At 45.4% G+C, this 20,707-nt stretch overlaps 1 protein-coding gene across 1 annotated transcript in view; it reads right to left on the bottom strand.

Moving 5' to 3' along the window:
- Window positions 1-19,803, bottom strand: part of LOC146798533 (solute carrier family 35 member F3-like) — a 131,022-nt gene extending 111,219 nt beyond the window's left edge. The window contains exons 1-2 of the mRNA XM_085627983.1: window positions 19,441-19,803; window positions 529-770 (exon numbers count right to left, since the gene is read on the bottom strand). Of these exons, the coding sequence (XP_085484109.1) occupies window positions 529-770; window positions 19,441-19,490 (292 nt within the window). The 5' untranslated portion in view covers window positions 19,491-19,803. The remainder of the gene's footprint in view (window positions 1-528; window positions 771-19,440) is intronic.
- Between the last annotated feature and the right edge of the window lie 904 nt (window positions 19,804-20,707).

Genomic DNA, 20,707 nt, shown 5'->3' with positions numbered 1-20,707 from the left:
CATCCGTTCACCTGTCCATCCACCTATCCATCCTTCTTCCCTTTTCTCTGCCATCCTTTCACCAGTCTATTCATCTATCATTCACTCATCCGTTCACCCACTCATCCAATTACATCATCATTCATCCACCTACTAATTCATCCATTGAAAGGGGGAGGGGTTGTGTTCACGACGCACCTGCAGTGGCACCCCAAATGGAGTCTGAGAGAAGGAGAAAGATAGGAAAACAGTGACATAGTAAGACTGGAGCATGGAAAAGAAACTGCAAGAGTAAGATAAAGAGATAGGATGGAAACACAGAGCCATTTGGTGGAAGCAAGAGTAGTCACCCTTGGAATTCGGAAACTGTGGCATTTGACAGGGCCGTAGATGGGCTCCTAAGGAAAGCGTTCGGCCCCTGCCCTTATTGATTAATTTTGTTACATATTAAGCAATGATATGTGTGCAACATTCAATCAGTAGGGGGTTTCCAAGCGTGCGCTCTTTCCATACTGGTCCCCGGTATTTTCCCTTCCTCGTTGCACTTACCACTTTCCTGTCCAGAGGAGCCCCAGGGCCTGGGAGCCTGGCGTCCATAGTAGCCGGTGATGCTCAGGATCCGCACCTCTACGGCAGAGAGTTCGTCCAGGGAACTGTTGACGTCGACGAACGAGCGGCACGTGCGCAGCGCCGCCTTTACGTGGTCTTCCTGGCCCAGACGGCGGCAGAGCTGGCAGCTGATGTCGGAAACCCTCCGGGGACTGAAGTCCGAGAACCTGCGCACAGCGTCCCTGGTAGGCAAAAATAAAGCATTGCAGTCTCAAAGGCATTCAGGCAACATTTTAGAAGAGCATAGAGGGGGGGGGGGGTCTAAAAAAACAGAATCGGGAGAATGTGTTCCCCCCATTGCCTTCCATTGAAGTAGAGGCAACTTAAGGGAGGAGACAGCCAAAATTAAGCCATTTTGGGCTTCATAACCCGAGTCTCCCGCCGGAATCGGGTCTATTGGCATCTGTGGCGTAACGAAACTTGAGGGGGCCCCCTACAAAGCACATGGAGAGGGCCCCCGGCAGCCCGGCCCACCACCTACCACTTTGCCCTACTACCATTGGGCGCTCCTCTTCTGTTGTTCATCTTGGATGGGAGTAAAGCATCCTGTGTCGTGTGGTTAGGTTTGCCATAATTGCTAGCTGACAAAATAGCAAATACAAGTTCAAAACTCTTAAAAAGTATTTTAAAGTTGTGTAAACTAATTACATGATAATAAAAATATTCAAAGACGGATTTGCCATGTTAAAAAACAATGGTGGGAATTTTACAGGCATTCTTATCCAAGCATCAATTTATGTCCAAGTCATAACCTCAAAACATAAACAAATAGCCAGTATTTTTGCAGTGCTAACAGAAGAGAGAAGGAGGCCGGAAGGAAAATGGTGAAGCAATGGCTGCTGTAACGTGTTCAGCAAATAAGCTACCAACTAAAATCTGAACAGGGCTTACTTGGCCTCTCATCTTTCTGGGATCAAAACACTGTGACTCATTACTTATGGTAACTTTCAGTTAGTATGTAATTAGAAGACAGGTTTTCTATTGCACAACACGTCACCTTGTGGTCACTGCGTAGGCCTTTATTATACTCAAAATGTGAATAGTGAAATCTGTTGTTGATGGTGATATGAAAAGACACATCTACGTCGTAAACACTACATACAAAAACCGATTTTTAAGAGATGAAGGGAATCACTTATAGGTTGGTTCCCTCCCTTTACCATATGCAGCATACAGAAACCAAGAGGAGATGGGGCAGGATATATTAAACGCACACTTTTTTGTTGCAATATCATTTGGAGGGAGCCCAATAGGGTAAAACACGAATACAGACAGGGACAGAGCAAATTAGTAAAAAAAATGGGATTCCTCTAAGGGTATTATGTTAACCTGAAGAATAAACATTACAGATGTGGAATATATGTTAAAGCAACCCTCACATAAGTTAGAATACAGCAATAATGCATGAATGAGAACATGAAAGGTTGACAAGAATGTGGTGGACATAAGCAAATTGTATCAAATTATGTTTCTATCACCCTCTATCATTCCCTTACCCTCCTTGGGCTCCATGGCTTAAAGGTAAAGTAAGGAGAAAGGGGTAGCAGCAGTGGTTGTGGCAGACAAGCCTGCACAGCAATTACAGGCAGTCCATCTTAGATGAAACTACAGTCATCAGCAAAACCTTTCCTCCACCGAGGAAAAACAAACATTGGCAAAGCCAATAGGTCTGGACTATAATTGAAAATTCAAAACAGACCTAGTGCTTTGCCCATGCTTGTTACCTTATGCCAGTCAGCCTCATAATCGCAAGCAAAATTGACGCTCAGTAGAGTGTGTCAATATGTGGTATGTGGAACCTATGTGCAAGTGAATATGATGCCCAGTGCTGCTGTGCGTGACAAGTGTCAAGACTGGCTGCCCAGATCAGGAAAATGAAATAGAATACACATTTGGAAATGACAGGCAATGCTGAGGAGAATGAGTGCATGGGGACCTACATTGGAGTTTGGTTTCAGGTTCACAGGACTCCCTTTAGGATGGCAAAGCAAGACAGAAAATGTATCCAGCTGTGTTGTGGTTTAAAAAACGTATTTTGCAAAATGTATTTTTTCTGTTTTGTGTTATACTAGACGGTGGCTACATATATTAGTTTTAATCAATGTCTAATGTTAATTTGTAGCTTTTCCTGACTACTAATCTAGCATCTATTTCTATGTCATTTTCATTAGAACTTATTAACATATTTCTCCTTACTTCTATTCGTTTAATTCTTTTGATACTCTCACTCAGGGAGGACAATGGTCCGAGCCTTTTGGAGTACAAGGAAAGGGCCAGAGAAAAGGTTGATCTGGGGTGAGACCATATCAGTCATCTTTCAAAATTCTTCTTTTGCATACGTAAAGCCCCCGATCTATGCCCATAATTCTCTGATACCCTTCGTAGTTACAATGCTCTTTCTTCGACTAATGACCATGAAACCAGTAGAGGGGTGTCACGAAGGGGGTCCATGTTTCCACTGACTCCATTCCTCCATTGTAGGCATTTGGAGTGACTACCCACTTCGATCCGTGTCCTGGGCTATTACAATAAAGTTTGTGTTCATAATCTCATAATTGTAGTTACTCCAGAACAAATCTCTAGCCCTTTTCAATGGTGGAACCGCGGCAAAAAAGTGGTTAAAACGTGCAAGTTTGTGTGCGTTCCTCTAGTTTTGTGTGTTTACCCTGCAGTGCATCTAAAGCCACACCTGGAATCAGATTTATAGACAGGAAATTGTTACATACTTTCAGATATTGTTACGCGTAAACCCCATCTATGATTGGAAAAATCAGACCATTCCCCATTCTGTGACTGAGAAAGGAGGGGTTTGCCCTCGTAAATTAACGAATCTGCTCATCGGAGAACCGGGGTGCACAACTAAATGTGTGAATGAAGCCTGAAGTGAATGATTTCTACAAGATTAACATGGTCGTAATTACCCAGATCAACTTCCTCTTATTGACCATAGATGAATAGGCCCTGGCAGGAATTGAACCCGTGACATGTAGATTACACCCAGTTTAACTCACTGGATGCCCGAGCTCTCTTGCTGCCTATTGAGCCATCTCATATGAAACGCCAATCTAATTAAACCACATAAAAGGCATCTTTAACATATTTCCATGTTTGCTGCAGCAATGCAGACAGTTTGTATTTATTTTAATTTTGTGTTAAGGAAAACAAGGCAATGTTTGGGAACCCTGATTTAGAGCACTTAAGAGCAGACAGAGAGAAGCAAATGACTGACTTTTATGGATTTCAGAAAGGGATTAGCTTCTGAGGCCAGCCACTCGGCGGGGGCCCAGGCATGCATGCCTTGCGCACCATTTCATTTAATTTATTAAAGGTGCCGTGCGCACTGCGCACAGTGCACCATTCAATTCATGATGAAGTAAGTGAGGGGGCCCCTGTCGCGCTGGGGCCCCCCCGCACCGCAGGGGCTGCGGGGACCTGTGTTACTTACGCCCCTGATTGACATGTGTGCACAGGGTTGGGTTGGAAGGATGCCAAGTAGTTTTCAACCATCGGTCACCACAATATCCATGTTAGAGAAGGTTTACCCTCATAGTAAGAAAGCTGTGATACCGAATGTACACCCATCGAATTGGAAGACTAGGGGGCATATTATCTACAATCTGCGATAATCATCGCAAACCGAGGCTAGCGCGTTTTATTGTATTGCCGCATATCGCTGGATTTTCTCGTCCTGTTAGCGGTGTATTATCAACGCGTCGCTCACAGGCGATGCAAAATCCAGCAAAATCGGTGGAAACCAGCGATAGCAGTCTGAATCCTGCGATAAACTACCTGCGATATTGGAATGCTTGCTGATACGCAAGTGTGCACTTTGACAATCCACCTTCCATTAAAGAGATGGGTAAGTCAGCTTTTCTCAGGTGTAAATTTCTAGCGATAACAGTGATTAGCGGACTTTTTTGATCGCTTCGCAGGTCCAGGGCCGCATTGCTAATACAGCGAAGTTGTGTTTGTGACTTATATAGGGGCATATCAACAACAACCGGCGATAATTATCGCTAAGCGCACTTAGCGCTAGGATAATTATCGCCGGCTAGCGTGGATTTTTATCGCTGAGATAGCGTGCAATTAGCAACGCTTTTCTCAAAAGCGATAAAAATCCTCTCGCTAACTGTCTAACGTGAGATTATCGCTGGAAACCCAGCCATAATCTCACGTTAGCTTGTTGATAGGGACAGACAAACTTAGCCATGATATCCTCCTTCCATAGGATATCATGGCTAAGTCAGAAAAATACCAGACGTAAAAAAGCAGCGTTAACCGCGGTTAGCGCTGCTTTTTTTGTCTCTAACAGGGTTAGCGATATTCTTAATAATAGGAGAAATGTCGCTTAGCGACATTTCTCCTATTATTTTACTCTGGAACGCCCCCTAGAGATGCAAGGGGAAGCGTAGAGTAAAAGGGTGCTAACATGCAAATTTGCATGTTAGCACCCTGTTGTTGATAGGGCGCTAGTTTTATCTCTGCTTTTTTGGCTTTTAAAGCCAAAAAAGCAGAGATAAAACCCTTGTTGATATGCCCCTTAATGGAGTTCTTGTAAAGAAGGCCTACTTCGCATCTAATTAGCGATATATATCGCTGGCCTGTGATGCGTCCCGAAACCGGCTTATATCGCAAGATAACATGCGCTAATGCATGTTAACGAGGCCTTGATGATAGCGCGATAATGAAATCGCCACTTTAGAGCCAAAAAGGGCCGCTAAAGTGGCAAAAACACGCTTGGTAATATGCCCCTTTTGTGAACGAGCCCATGCTGAACTCAACCCCTTGTGGCAGGTGAAGAGTTAATCACAAGTTTAGGTGTACTAAAAGGTGAGAAAAATACACCTGCTATCTGGATACAAGTTATTGATGATCTGGGAGAGTAGAAGAAAGACAAACAAGCATTTGCAAATGCAATAGGTCTTGCATTTGCGAGAGTTTAAGCTACTGGCATTACAAATGACAATGCCTTTTATTTATCGGTTAAATAAAAGGCATTGCCATTTACAATGCCAATAGCTCAAACACTCGCCAATGCAAGACCTACTGCATTGAAAATGATTGTATTTGGTGGGCAGCCGCATTGGAGAATAGAAAATCCGCACGCCATATGTAGGGCTCAGGCTATCTTTACAAGCACGGCGTGCAATGCTTTAACAAGAAGAAAACCATTAAGTGGAACGCAGTTATAAATTACAGCCCTGAGAGGCGCTCGCTTTGCCAAAATATTGAGGCTGCGGGATTCTGGGTGGAAGACGGCACAAGCAGCGATCTCCATGTGTACAACATACACACTTTTATTGTTTTAGTTATGACTAACATTCAGTAGTGAATAGTGTAACTTCCAACCCTGATATGTTAAGGAACCATGAAGCTGACACCGTGTCCATTAAAAACCCTGATATGTTAAGGAACCATGAAGCTGACACCGTGTCCATTAAAATATGCAAGCCACACAAAGGACATGGACGGGGGAGGGAGGGGGTATCGACAATGGAGGAAGCATCCAAGGAGATTTCCCTGAATAACACAGCGCCCTCTTCCCGCGGCGTCCATGCAAGAGGGGAGGGGTGCATATTTACCATGTGAAACAGGCTCAAAGTAACGAAATATTTTTGAACAAAGTTAATGAACTCAATATAAATAAAAAAAATACCTGCTAAGCATGCAAAAGTCTTCTGTGTGTACTTTCTAGTTTAATCACGTTGTGACCGCCCATCAGGAGGTTCACCTATCCTTCCTCTTCCTCCTCCCCCTCAATATGAAAGTGGTGAAGGCGGGTGTTAGGCAGCTGCAGGAACACTGTCTGAAACCAGAGGAGAGGCAGCGCGTGTGTGTGCTACGGAGTGTGAGGGCTGCCCCAATATTGTTTAAGATAAAATACAAACACCATGAGGTGGACACTGCGTATGTATATAAAAAAACACACAAAAAACACAAGCTACATGAAGGGCATGAATGGGTGAGGGAGGGGGAAACAATGGAAGAAGAATCTGGAGATTTCTGTAATTAACACAGGGCGCGCTTCATGCGGCGTCCGTGAGCGGGGTGATATGTAAAAGTTAAACCAACGCCCATTAAGCGAAAGTAAAAGCGCGGATAGTGTACTGCAAATACCAATCAATTTTCTTTTTAAATGGCCAACATTGCTAAAGCTGGCGTCCCACCAGTGCTCTTTAAATGTAATTACCCAAAGAGTTCTACAGAAGGGTTAATGCAGGCAGTATCGAAAGGACACACATAAAAGGTCCAGTCCTGATGGAAGGTTACAAAAGGAGACAAGGCGGTACTAAGGAGGGACAAACAAGCCTCATAATGAATCGGAACCCAGCCTTTGCGAAGGACAATGACACAAGCCAATTACCAATACGGGCGGAGAGTGGGCGGGGCATCCACTGCATACTCTATTACAGCATGCCTCGCAGAGTGAGCAGTGCATGCGCGATGCCGCTAGGCTCGGCCTAAAAACTACTATATGCAGTAATTCCTGTTACCCCACATTTCAGAATTATGAGTTTCATGGTAAATATTAGGTGAAGCCTGGTGATATTTATCGAGGGAAAAATGTCCGATAAATATCGGAACATGTGGATTTTGGTGCAATAAGCAGTTTTTAATCAACTAACCAGCTACCGCTCATCTTTTTAATTACTAACCACTGCAATCTTGGGTTTGTCAACTCCACTTCATTGAAATAGCACCTATGCAGGTCTCCAGTCTGACAATATTCACCTTTTCTCTATTTTCACTTTCCTCAAGTTCCTCTATGCAGCTGGAGGTGGCTGGAAGTTAGGCTTGTCCAGCGAACATGACTCAGCGTCTTCTCCTCTCTCCTTGTCTCAGTTCCCTCATCTGATCGGAGACTCCAGTTCCTGGAGCAATGGCTTCTTTGTTTCCTCACTCTCCGTTTCAGAAACTTCACCTACGCACTTCTTTGTCGCGACCTCCATGGAACGCCTGCAATCCTACTCTTACGTCTTTTCTTGTCCGTCCCCAGACACCACCTCTTTCTGTTTCGGGCCTTGCAAGTCTCAAGGAAACTCTGGTCACACCCAAGTTGCCTGACTTCCTGCCTGTAGTTTGCCAACAGGAGTGCCACTGCAAGAGAAGACGTGTGCAGTCGGCTCCGAGGAGATACTGCAGCGTATCATCAGTTTCAGGTTGGTGCCATATCCGCATTTCCAGATTTTCCCAATCGTGGAATAGGGGAAATCGAGAGAGGAAGTCTGCTATGTCATTGAGATGTCATCATTGATGTCACTGACCATGTCATGAGTGATGTAATATGTGAGGTCATAAGCAGTGCATTGCAGGTGCACGAGTTATAGTTAGCTCAGCTAACTACAACTGCTGATACGTCCCTGTAACCTTTGTTTTTTTTCAGTGAATTTCTAAGGTTTTTTTAAATTTCATTTCCCAACTATAACGTCCCTGTAACCTTTGTTTTTTTCAGTGAATATATATATAATTCTTTATTGCCAAAAACAAAGGTTTAAATAACATTATAGTTAGGTGAAAATTCCAATTACAATGTAACATTTTAAACTCAAACAAACACTGAAATTCACCAGGTATTGTTATCGCAAGTAACTGAAACTCATGACCTAAGGTAACTATAATTCACACCCCCACCATGCACAGTTTTCTCATCAATAATTTCATTGCAAATATTGCAGTGATATTATCAATGATGTCATAGAAGATGTCATGAGTGATGTAATATGTGTGGTAAATAGAAAGTCAAGGGGAGAGTGTGAATTATAGTTACCTGATGGCACGAGTTAAAGTTACTTGAGATAACTGGCGAATTTCAGTTTTTAAAAAAATTCTAAAATATTATGTTGTCACTGAAATTTTCTCCTAACCATAATGTTATTTTAACCTTTGTTTTTTTCAATACATTTCTGTGTCCAGCCCCTGTGGCCAACCCCTTGCAGGCAGCCTACCCCACGCCGGTCATGGCGTTTGGCCTTTCACGGCATGGGGATGGCCACAAGCCCTAGCCTACAGCCAGACACTGCATCCAACCCCCACGGGCAGCCAACACCACAACGTACACAGCCTATGGTCGTGCAAAGCATGTGGTGGTCAGCAGGACCTGACATTGGCTGCAGGGCCTGGACCCTGGCGAGGCCTGCCACATACCCATTGGTGCACCCTCCTCCCAAGCCACTTTTGGCCCTGGAGACTCCATCCCCCGGTGCTTTTTATTTTTTAAAGGGTAGGGGGACTCACAGCCTACTCTCTGAGCCACTTCATGCCCAGGGACACCACCCTCAGGGTATTTATTTGAATTAAGGGGGCCCATCCTGTCCGAGTCAATATTGGACTCTGGACCCCATCATCCGGGGCCAAAAGATATTTGTAAAGGGAAGGGGTACAAGGACCCCCTCCCTGAACCACAAGGGGCCCCATGGACCCAATATCTGTAGCATATAACGGGAGGAGCACAATGCCCCTCCCCTTATTTTACGCCTTGGCCCCAGGGGATGGAATCCCAGGCGCCTGCCGGAGGCTCGGGGAGGGTACCCATGCACCCACTCCCTAAAAGCAGTTATTTGCTGCAACCATGGGCCTTGGCCCACCGAGGTTTTTTTTTATTATTTTTCTGTGGATCCTCTACAAATTCACTGCAAAATTAAAAAAAAAAAAATTGGGACAACCACTACTAGGCCTAGGAGGTCAGGGTATCCCCACCCTGCTCCTTTATATCTTTTTTTAAACCTTTTTCTTAGGACTCAGGATAGTTAATTTGGTGGCAGCCAATAAGATTTCAACATGAGATCTGTCTGCCCCACAGATCCTCTGCACTGTGAAATATGCAATTATTTTGAGCCTTAACTACTAAAACACTACTGAATCGATTTACACAAAATAAAAAAAAAAGCTCTGTTTCTGAACCAAGACCAGGCTTTCTGCCAAATGTGGTGTAAATTCATTCAGCCGTTTGGGCTGTAGCTGTGCCTATAATTTCTATGGAAAAATTAATGGGGACACCGCGTTTTATCTTAGCCTCCACTTGAATGATCTCCCTAAAACTTTCAAGGAAGGAGGTGGAAGAACATTATTTTTGGAAAGTTTTGTGAAGATTCGTCAAACCATGCCATATGAAAACATGGTCCTAAACTATAACAGTTTAGTGATGTCGGCCACTGCAGGTGGGGGTGTGTGTGTGTGTGTTAGTGTTTTCCAACAGAGGTGTGGTCCTATGACTGTGCTGATAAAAATAAACACATTTAATTTATTTAAATTTACAACACTGTGTGATCCGCATTAGGTTTTTCCCTATGTTTCAGTTCCTTTATCACCCACAATTTTGAGCACATTGACCCTCATTACAAGTGGTCCAGGAAATGGGCTTGATTAACCCTCCCCGTCCCCTTCTCATAATTCCAATGGGACTGGTAAATGCTGTTAAAAAAACACAATTGAAATTAAGAAGCCAGTCCTAATAAGGGTCTTAGCAAAGGTTTAAAAACTGGTATCCAGTGCATCTCTGTGAAAACAATGAAGGACACTTTTCTAGTGTGAAATGCTTTATTAGCAAAATCCCCTTTGAATCCAAGTCATGCATTTAACGCTTTAATATAAAAATGTAAACATGCGCCCATGAGTGGATTCATTCATAAATGATCATTATAAAGTAAGTCTCCACAAAGGTAGCAACACAGGTTTAAGTGCCAATAAGGATAGTTTTACCCATGTGATTAAATAACCATATTTTTGCATTTTTTAAGCTGGATCCTGAATTATTATTATTTTTTTTTAACTTTTTTAGTTATTGTTATATATAAAAAACATTGGGAAAGATTAGTCCCCATAAGGCAGGTGTCCTGTCCGCATATAGTCCCCACAAGGATGGTAATGTGTGTGTGTGTGCCTGTGCGTGCGCACATACAGACATTTTAAAAAAATGAAAATGTTATAACTCTTTGTAAATGTGAATAACTTGAAACTGGCAGCTAAAAATTAAATTGATACCCTTTTATAGATCCATGGGAAAAGCATATGTATATCAAACAGAACCTAACATGGACGATTAGTGGCCTCAATTAAAGCACTGGTATGCAACAACAAAAGGAGAGCATTATTACAAGCAAAAAAGACAAAGGGATAGGCAAGGGACAGGCTTGCATCCAACATATTACTTCATCCTATAGAAATGTAACTAGATTTTGAAAAGCGTGAAACTTTTCATTAAAATGTTGTTGTTTACATATATTTTGGTGAATTAAATAAAATATTTATGTATCTGTTTGAAGTATACTTGTTTGTATATTGTTTTGAGGTGGGTCCTTGAGTTGCAGCAGTGATTCAGAAGAGGTCCACAGAAGTCAAAAGTTTTGGGAAGAAGTATGCGTTGGCCCCTATATCATACAATAGTCATCCTGCTTATTTTCTTCTGTAGGAGTGTGGATTGGGGAACTGAATTTTGTGTCTGGAGCACAAATGAACAAGCTACTTATGTTTGTTAACGCTCTTTCTGGCAGATACCCAATCTAAGTGCATATTCCTCACCTTAAAATGCTCCCCAGGTGCCAGACTGGATCTGGATAACTTTTTCTAGCAATTCTCCCACATGCCGCAAGGTGGTGTCATCCGACCCCGCGTTGACTCCATATATCCCCTGAGCTGACAGAGCTGTGCACGTCAGTGCCACCCATGTACGGTTACGTCAGTTTCTTGCTTGTCTCTTCCTGTGCTCTCAGATGTAGAGCTTAAACAATTGGTAGTACCAGTCTACAAATTCCTTACTTGGGACCTTTTCAGATGCTGAAAAATTCAACTCCACATAACAGGAAGGTCGGGGGGAGAGTGAGGAATCTATGGTTAGCTAGAGTATCCACCAGAAAAAGCATTACTGAAGGCAGATTACTTGTTGTGCTGATAGATACTTCTAACTGCAAGTTATTCGTCTTAGAATAGATACCAAAGCAGTAGCTCCCCTGGTGGACAGTCAATGGAGTAGTTTCAGACCAAAACATCTTGCAGGACCAAGCAGGGGAAATGTCCTTCCCACCAAACCTGGCTGTCAAAGCAGTAGTGCTGTGTGAAAGTATGTACTGAAGCCCATGTCACAGCCTGGCAGGTGTCATGGACAGGCACTTTACGTGCCAACATAGTGTCGCAGCCTTACCCCTGATGTTATTGGCCCTACACCTTCCTCTGGCTGCTTCTTGGTCAGTATTTAGCAGATCAGAATGCAGAGGCCTATCCACCTCAACAGGGTCCTCTTCTGCAGTGCCTTCCCTTTCTTCACCCCAGAAAGCCCCACAAAAATCTGAATGTCTATACGGTGTTCCTTTGTATGATCATTATAAAAGCCTAAAGGCTTTCTAGAGTCTAGCCAATTAAGTCTCTCCTTCACTTTCTAGGAGTGGGGAGGCACAAAGAACATAGGCAGGAAGACAGATTGCACAGCATGGAAAGGAGTCACGGCATTTAGGCAAGAAGCCTGTCCGAGTTGTCTTCATCAGTTTGTCTGAAAAAAAGGTTGTGTAGGGCAGATGCAATGACAGTGCCTGAAGCTCACTCATGCGACGAGCTAGAGGAATCACAATGATAAAGATAGGCTTCAAAGTTAATAGACGCGGCACGTAGCTATGCATCCACTCGAAGGGGGTTCAAATGAAAAACGTTAATATGGAATTACGGTTGCACTGTGGCATCACAAATGGTTTGCGAGGAAATATGTGTCAAGCCTTTTATAAACCTCATGACAACAGGTGATTTCAACAAGGACGGTTGGTCCAGAAAAACATAAAAAGGCCGATTGCACAGATACGGGTAAATAACCCCTCCCTGTTGCTGAGATGGAAGGTCTTGTTGAAGTGGCAGCCTGATCAAAGGCCAAGGCTCATGCCCAGAAGCTCCAGGTGTCTCACTCTCCTGACAGTTCAGAATCGCAAGAACGATTTGGGTGTGGTTGTTTCCATTCTTTTACAGAACTTGAGGCAAGAGAGGCAGAGGTGGGAAGGTGTACAGGAGCCCTAAATGCCATTCCAGTCGGAACGCATCCCTTAGCAAGTGTTCTTACAGAAACTCCAACGCACAAAACTTTTCATACTGTGCGTTCTTGATGGTGGTGAAAAAACCTAACGATAAAAAAAGAGAGAGATGCCCCTCTAACCGGTTGCCCACCAATTTCGGGATACTACACCTTTAAACCCCTTCTGTAAAGCATCAAATGCGACCACCAACCACTCTGTATTTCCGTTTGTACCAACGGTGGGAAACTGGAGTGCAGCACCTTTTTAATTTTATGAAGAGTGGATTATGTTTTTGAAGAGTTTAGGTACTTCACGACTGTAATTTAACAGAGTTGAGGCATCACAAAACTGTGAGGGTCCATTATTGAGAAGGATGTATTATAGTGACCCCTTGATCGACATAGTATTTGGTGAATTCAGTCCAGAGCCTTGGGGTGGATATTCTAGGCACATCAAGGAAGCCTTGACCACTAGAAGTGTACAGACTGGATATTTAGAAGTGGGTTGGGTGGGACATGTGGGTCCTGAGGCAATTGCGAGCAAGATATTATTTGGAAAGATATTGGGGAGGAGATATGTATATATAAGTTCTGAAGAAGGTGTTTTTTTATATGTTGGTGCCACCGAAGCGCATCGACTGAATTTTAAACTGCGATCTACAGTACACTGGTGATATTTGTATTTTATTGAATGTATTCATGGAGACCCAGTGACTAAAAATAGGACAGCAACTATTGAAAAGACTAATTGAATCCTCTTGGAAGCTCTCCCTTTTATTTGTCACATGTTATGTGTATGTATTTGTTTATGTGTATGAACTTTAAATGCATGAACTTTTAAAGACGATTATTAAAGCAATATACCTTTTTTTCAAACTTCTATGGTATTTGGTTGTGTTTTATTTAATAAATTATTGTGATTGATGAGTGAGTGATTGCTTGTAAGTTTAGTTTTTACTTTAGGGAAAGTTTTTGGTTTTTGATGAGAGACCTAGCCAGGGTTTTTCCTACTCTAGAAAATATTCTTCATCACCTTGGGATGTAGTTGCCATTTATGGTCCACCAGATGCCATCCGCTGAGCTCATCTGCTCTGACATTCAAGGACCCTGCCAGATGGTTCATGATTAGGAAAACACACCAGTCAACATCAGAGGCGCAGAACCTCCTAGCACTGGACTCAGGACCCCATTCTGCCCTGTTTGTTGCAATAAAATATGACGTGGTGTGGTCCATGAACACCTGCACCAGACTCTCTTTGAGGGATGATAGGACGACCCACACACAAGCTAAGTGAATGGCTTGTGTGACTCCAGCAAGTTGCTATTGAGTCTGGCTTCCATCATAAACCGGAGTCCTCTAATTTCCTCCTTCCCCAGATGACCTCCCCTACCTGAAGTGATGCATCTGTCACTATTGTCAGCTCTGGGTGTAATAGGGAGAGAGGACTGTGGTGTGTTGAATTGTGGCCGAGTAGCCAGCAATGCAGATTGTGTGCAGTCTCCTTCAAAATTTGAATGGTATCCAATAGGTTCCCTTGATGCTGGGCCCAATGGAACTTCAGATATCTTAGCTGAGCCTTTATATCTCTCCTGGCATAGCTGACAAGGATACAGGAGGCTAAAAGGCCAAAAAGCTTAGGAACTGCAGTCACCATTATTCATGACCGTCTGGAGGTCGTCTATGGCTGACTTTTTGGTGCCTGCCATCAACAGCAATTTATTTAGGCAAGGAAAATCAGATTTATCAGGCCTTCTAAGATAGGCAGCGACCACTGCCATCACTTTTGCGAACACCCGAGTGGCACTGGTGAGGTGGAAAGGGAGTACGGCAAACTGAAAATGTTTCTGGCCTACCCTGAGCTGCAGGCAATGTCTGTGGGACTACAGAACGGGTATATGAAAATATGCTTCCTGCAGGTACAAGTTCGCCATCCAATTGCATAGGTCCAGGGCAGGGAGAATTTGACCAGTGTGTGAGTTTTAATTTTTTGCCTTTCACAGGAAGGTATTCAGAGGTCAAAGTCCTAAAATTGGCCAAACGCCCCCATCCTTCCTTAGCACTAGGAAATAGTGAGAGGAGAAACTGATTTTGGAGCCGGAACTCTCTCGATAGCTCCTTTGGAAAGAAAATCTCTAACCTCTTGCAATAGAATGGAAATGTTCCTCTGAGATGCAGTCTGATTAGGGAGGAAGATTTGGTGGGGCAGAAAGAAAGAGTAGGGCATGCCCATGATGAATGATTTGAAGGAACCATCTGTCAGACGTGAAAGATCCCCATCTCGGGAGAAAGTGGTGGATCCTGTTTCCCATAAGGTGGATGTGCACCGCTCAAGGCAAGCTAAAGTGGCTGTGGCAGCTGGGGAAGGGGACTGGGGGTGTCTTTGCTGGCCTGCATGTTATCACCCAGATCCATGTTCCCCGCCTTGAAAGGACTGGGTGATTGCAGCAGTGTCTCTGGAGACCAACTATTGGCTGGGCAGACTGACAGAGCCTCCTAGAGTAGCTGCGGAATTTCCTAAACTGATGAGGAAATTATTTGGCAGGAGTCAAAAGAGCCAGTGAGCTTGCAGTGGACCTATTTTCTTTGCAGCTTTCCAGGGCAGAATCGTTTTTCTCAACAACAGGCGGGAATCATTGAAAAGCATATCAATGAGAGAGGCCTGTATGTTTGCAGAAAATCCTGTGGAACTCATCTATGCATCATGGTTGAGCACCACACCAGTTCCAACCGCGCACTCCAGATTATTATAGTATCAAGGACAGCACGAATCACATATTGGGCTGCATGTTGACTCCCAGAATTGTTTGAGCTAGTGAGACCCTAAGGTCTTCTGGAACCTCCAGCAAGATCTTATTGGCTTTGTCTAGGAGGGCATGCATATCTAGGTCTAATATGGTCACTGTGCTGACTCATCTCAGTGCCAGGCCAGTCGAGGGTAACATTTGGTTTCCAAATGCCTCAACCCTCAGACTCCCTATCCGGAGGAGTCATCGCTAATGAATAGGGGTTCACCTTGCTGGTTGAGGTCTGAACAATCAGACTCTCTGGAGTAGGATATTTAGTGAAAGAGTCAGGATCAGCAGGTGCTGGTCTACGTCTGACCACCTGCCTATTCACCGGTGGGCAAGAACAGGGCTTTGTCCAGGTGCCCATTAAAGTATCAGTGACTGCCTCATTGAAAGGGAGCAAGGGCTCATATTTGGTTGGCCCAGGGCGAAGGATTTACATAAGGACATTAATCTTAGTCCCAATAGAAGGCAGTTGTAGGTTCAAGACCTCAGCTGCTTGTTGGACTATTACTGCAAATGATGCACTGCCTACCGTTGGGGTGTTCCATGCAAATGGCAAATTCAGCCCTGTATCAGGGGAAGTATCAAGCACACTGGCTTCTTGCAAGTCCATGTAAAAACTGTCATCATCATAATGAGGGAGCAGATCATACCCATCCCATCCCATCCACCATGATCTCTAGGTGGTGGTAAGCTTTGGTCAGAATGGGAGCCAAAAAGAGAGTGGAGCCTCTGATCACAGGTTCATCCACGTAAGAGGATCAGAGTCGGGCTGTATGGTGACTGCTTGTGCTTCAGTATTTTGATAGCGCAACATCATTTGGGATCAGGCTGAAGTCGATTTGGGGTCAGACATCTGAATCAGCACTGTATCCTCTTCCGGCACCGGTGGCGATGGTGCTGGCATTGATAAGGGAGGGAGTTGCGTAGGTAGTGGAGCCTGGGGTGAAGTTTGTACAGGAGTCAGTAGTGGGTCCATAACTGGTCCAAGTGTGTCAGAAGGCGCAGAGGATGGGTCCACAGGCAGTAACACGACTAGATGCTGTCATGGATCCTTGGGGCTGAAGGCGTGCCAGAGGGAGTCAGAAGGCTGCCAAATATCTGCAGCCTGGCCTCCTTAAAGGTGTCAATTTCCTGCAGCCACGCCTGTAGCCCAGGAAATTAGGGGCACACAGGGATCAATTGGGGAATCGGCTCTGCAGCCAGAGGTGCATGTGGATTGTGAGATTGACTTACGGGAGGACTTCCACTGCAAAGCGGATCTCTTGCAGGAGCGGCCTCAGGAGGGGAAGCGAGTCTGCGCTCTCGATTTGGAGTACGAGCCAGACCTATACCAAGCTCACGACTTCTTCTTGTGTTCGGCAACGTTCAGATTGGCAATTCTCAGACCTTTTTTGGGTGTATGAAGACACACTTAATGCACGATATTGAGTTGTGTCCTGAACATAAGCATGAGAGACATAACTCATGTGGATCCGTGACCGACATCTGTTTTCCACAGTCACAGCATGGTTTGAATCCTATACTCTTAGGAGTGGACATCGCTCCCTAGCACACTGGATTTTGTTTAATTTCAGGGCTTATCAGAAGCCAGACTAAATTGGGAGTGCAGCAATGAATTCACATCGGAAGAAATAAACAAACTGTTACTAGCGCAGATGTGGCGCTTATATTCAGCCCCACTACGTCACTTCCGGGGTGGTATGGAGTCAACGCACAGCAATATGGCACCACATAGCAGCGTATAAGAGCCTTGCTAGAGAAAAGGTTTACAGGTGCAGTCTGACACCTGGGAGTATTCCAAGACGAGGATTCTGCAGTTAGAAGTATCCATCAGAATGATGAATTTATATTAAGGCGAAGAAGTAAACAGGAAGTGCAAGGCCCTGATTGCAACAGTTCTGCTTACTCATCATCAAAGTGTTGATGAATGTTGTGTAGGTCTGGAAGGAGAGATGTGGGTAGATCTTTCTGCTACTGAACAAATGAAACCTGCCACCAGAGGAACGGAAGAAGATTGAAGCCTCGTGGTAGACTTGAGCCGCACGTGAGGGTTCTTGGTTTTAAGGGCGAGATTAGCGTGCTTTGGAACAGAGAATGCGGAAATCAAGATTGTGGAGACAGAGGAGGTGGGAAACAAGATGAACTGCTTTTTGGATGCACTGAAAGGTATTGAGTGCCATTCAGTGCCTGGAAGCTGAGATAGTCAGAGATTGTTCTGTCAGTTGTGAGGAGGGATTTTCCTGTTATGAATGATTGGTCTAAAAGTTTGATTAAGTGTCCTTGTGACGATATGTCAGATCAATCAGATATACATATACTATTTTTCTGTAAATTTTATACAATGCCGAGACGACGGTGGGTTGTTCCCTTACTGAAGTCCATGGAATTCAATCGCTGTCGCCCTGCTTTTTTGGCTGTACAAAAATTGGATAATATTTTAACTATTGTATATATTTCTTCATTTTTAAAAAGTGTTTTTAAATCACGCAAATCAATTGTATCCTGAACTATGATGATCTAATTTTTGGTGTATTAGATGAAATTAATTGTGATATTTATATGTACTTTTATGGTTACTCTGTTTTAATAACCGAATAAAGAAAGAATTGAATTAAGAAATCAACAGAGGCCATGAAGAGGTGTAGAGCAATAAAAGGATGGAGCCTAGAACAGACCCTTGAGGAATGCCAGCCGGTGGGGAAATGGGTGGATGTAGAGAACGGCTCAAGGTGACAGTGCATGCCTGGAGTGACAGCACACATGCATTATGGAAAGACATCGGAGACGATGAGCATAGCAATGAGCTGATTGCGGGAGGCAGAAGTGAGGAGGGTGTGGAAAGGATGTTTCTGTTCTGGGAGTAGATGTCAGACGCCTTAGTCATGGAGATCCTGCCTGGACCCCCTGCGGGACACTGAGGAGAGGGGGCATATTTCACTTTAAGACTTTCTCTTCTATATCATCCTAACTGGTCTGTCTGGGCACAGTTTAGTTTTAGTTTATTTAAATAATTGCTAAGTTACTTAAAACCATTGCAAGAAAAAGTTATACATGATCTAAATACATGAATAAATGATGTGCATAAAATTAGTAATTCTAATATTAAAACAGGCTGGCTCCCCCAACGGGCCTAGTGGCAGTTCAGTCTGGAGTCGGAACATTATACATGCAGTAACAAGTAATCAATATTCTCTCCGCGGAACTGGTAGCAGAGGTGCGCGTACGACTGGCGCGAGGAAGGTCAGGCGGCGCGGCAGCAGGGGGTTTAGACGGGTCTGGCAGCGCAGGGTGGGCTGGCAGTGGAGTGCGCAGGTAGACAGATAGAAAGCAGTGAAGATAAGACCGGCAGCGGCCATGGGGACTGGAATCACGCAGCGCCGGTGGGACTGGCAGCAGATTGCGCGGGTGAAACGGGCAGCGGGTAGCAACAGGGTGGACTGGCAGAAGAAGGCGCCTGTGAGGAAGGCGGCACAGTGCGCATGCAGGTGGGACTGGCGTCCGAGTGCGCAGGTGGAGCTGGCATCAGAGTGCGCAGGTGGAGTTGGCAGTGTGGGTGGGGCCTGTAACGCAGCGCGCAGGAGGGACGGGCTGCGCAGGTGAAACTAGCAGCAGAGCGCGCAAGTGCGACACGCAGCACCAGATACTGGCAGTGGGCAGTGTGTGTTGGACTGGGAGGGGGCAGTGTGTGTTGAACTGGCAGTGGGCAGTGTGTGTTGGACTGGCAGTGGGCCGTGTGTGTTGGACTGGCAGTGGGCAGTGTGTGTTGGACTGGGAGGGGGCAGTGTGTGTTGGACTGGCAGTGGGCAGTGTGTGTTGGACTGGCAGTGGGCAGTGTGTGTTGGACTGGCAGTGGGCAGTGTGTGTTGAGCTGGCAGTGGGCAGTTTGTGTTAAACTGGGAGGGGGCAGTGTGTGTTGAACTGGCAGTGGGCAGTGTGTGTTGGACTGGCAGTGGGCAGTGTGTGTTGGACTGGCAGTGGGCAGTGTGTGTTGAGCTGGCAGTGGGCAGCGCAGGGTGCACTGGCAGCAGAGTGCGCGGCTGCGGCCGCCGCAGGGGGCAGTTTTTACCTACCTGCTCCATCGTCTTGCTTTCAGTGGCGGGAGGAGTTTCCAGCCCCCCATGCGGAGACCGTCTGAGCCTGGAGCTGGGGGCGGAGTGGGGAGGTGGTGAACCCCCAGCGCGGCGGAGCGGCTTCAGGACACCAAGCAGGGAGCAAAGGTGAGAGGTCGGTGGATGGGCGGCTATGAAGGCGGAGGTGGAAGGGTGACAGAGCGAGAGAGGGAAGGTGGTTGGGAAAGAATTGTTGGCGGGCGAGGGAAGATGTGGTGGAGGACAGAGGTGACCGAGAAAGAAGGTTGGGGAAGAACGGTGACAGGGTGGAGAGGGGTGGTGACCCGGTGGTGGGTTTGAAGAGGTTGTGTGAGTGAGGACCGGCAGGAGGTGCTGGAATATGATGAGCAGTAGAGAGGAGGGGGTGCTGTACTCCTGTACAGTGAGAAAGAAGAGGAGAGGAAAAGAGCCGGCGGTGTGCTCTGCGCCTACACTAGGAGGGGGGAGCGGTGCTCCCTTACCTACTGTTGGGAGAGGAGGTGTCAGAGGAGCGTGGAGAGGGAGGGGCTAATTATGAAAATGTCTTTATTCCATATATTTTTTTGCAGATCACCGATGTCTTGAAGAAAAAAGACTCCGCACTCCGGGGTAAAAACCAGTTGCGATTTCACCGCCGCCCACTCCTCCGGCTCTGCAGCGTCCCCTCCTTTCACCACTCACATTTCCCGCTCCCCCATTCCTGTTTCTTTTTATAGCTCGTAACCCTTTCCTTACTCCTCTCTGTTCAACTTCATTATTTCTTCCTTTCTTCGCCCTGTTTCCCCCAAGTGGGTGTCAGGGGGCTAGGTGCCCGCACGGCGTATCGGCCCCCTTACTGTTGAGTGGCTTAACATACAAGAAATAGGGTTCAGTGGACCCCTCAGGCTTTAGGCCCAGGTGCCACTGCACCTGCTGTACCATTGGTAGCTACGCCCCTGCCTCCCCATCTTTGAACCCATCTCTCTCCTTTCCCCCTCCACATTCCTATCCTTAACTCTTCTCTCATCGTGTCCTTAATCTCTTCACCCCTCTCGCCTCTTTCCTGCCTTCATCCCTTTCCGCTTTCATCTCCCACCGCCTTTCCTTCTTCTCCCCTCTCTACCCCTTGTCGTCCTTCGCTCTTTCTACCTAGCATGCATTGATTTATCATGACCCGTCAAAGGGTTTTTTGGGGCCTTGGTCACAAACGTCATGCAGGGCCCATCTCCGATTTTCTGCTAGCATGAGCTGTCAAAATACGAATAATTTC

This window comes from Triturus cristatus, chromosome 9 (genome assembly GCF_964204655.1).
Source record: "Triturus cristatus chromosome 9, aTriCri1.1, whole genome shotgun sequence".
In the NCBI taxonomy this organism is placed as follows: domain Eukaryota; kingdom Metazoa; phylum Chordata; class Amphibia; order Caudata; family Salamandridae; genus Triturus; species Triturus cristatus.
The sequence above is the reverse complement of the archived record's forward strand: the minus strand, read 5'-3'. Positions and strand labels throughout refer to the sequence as shown.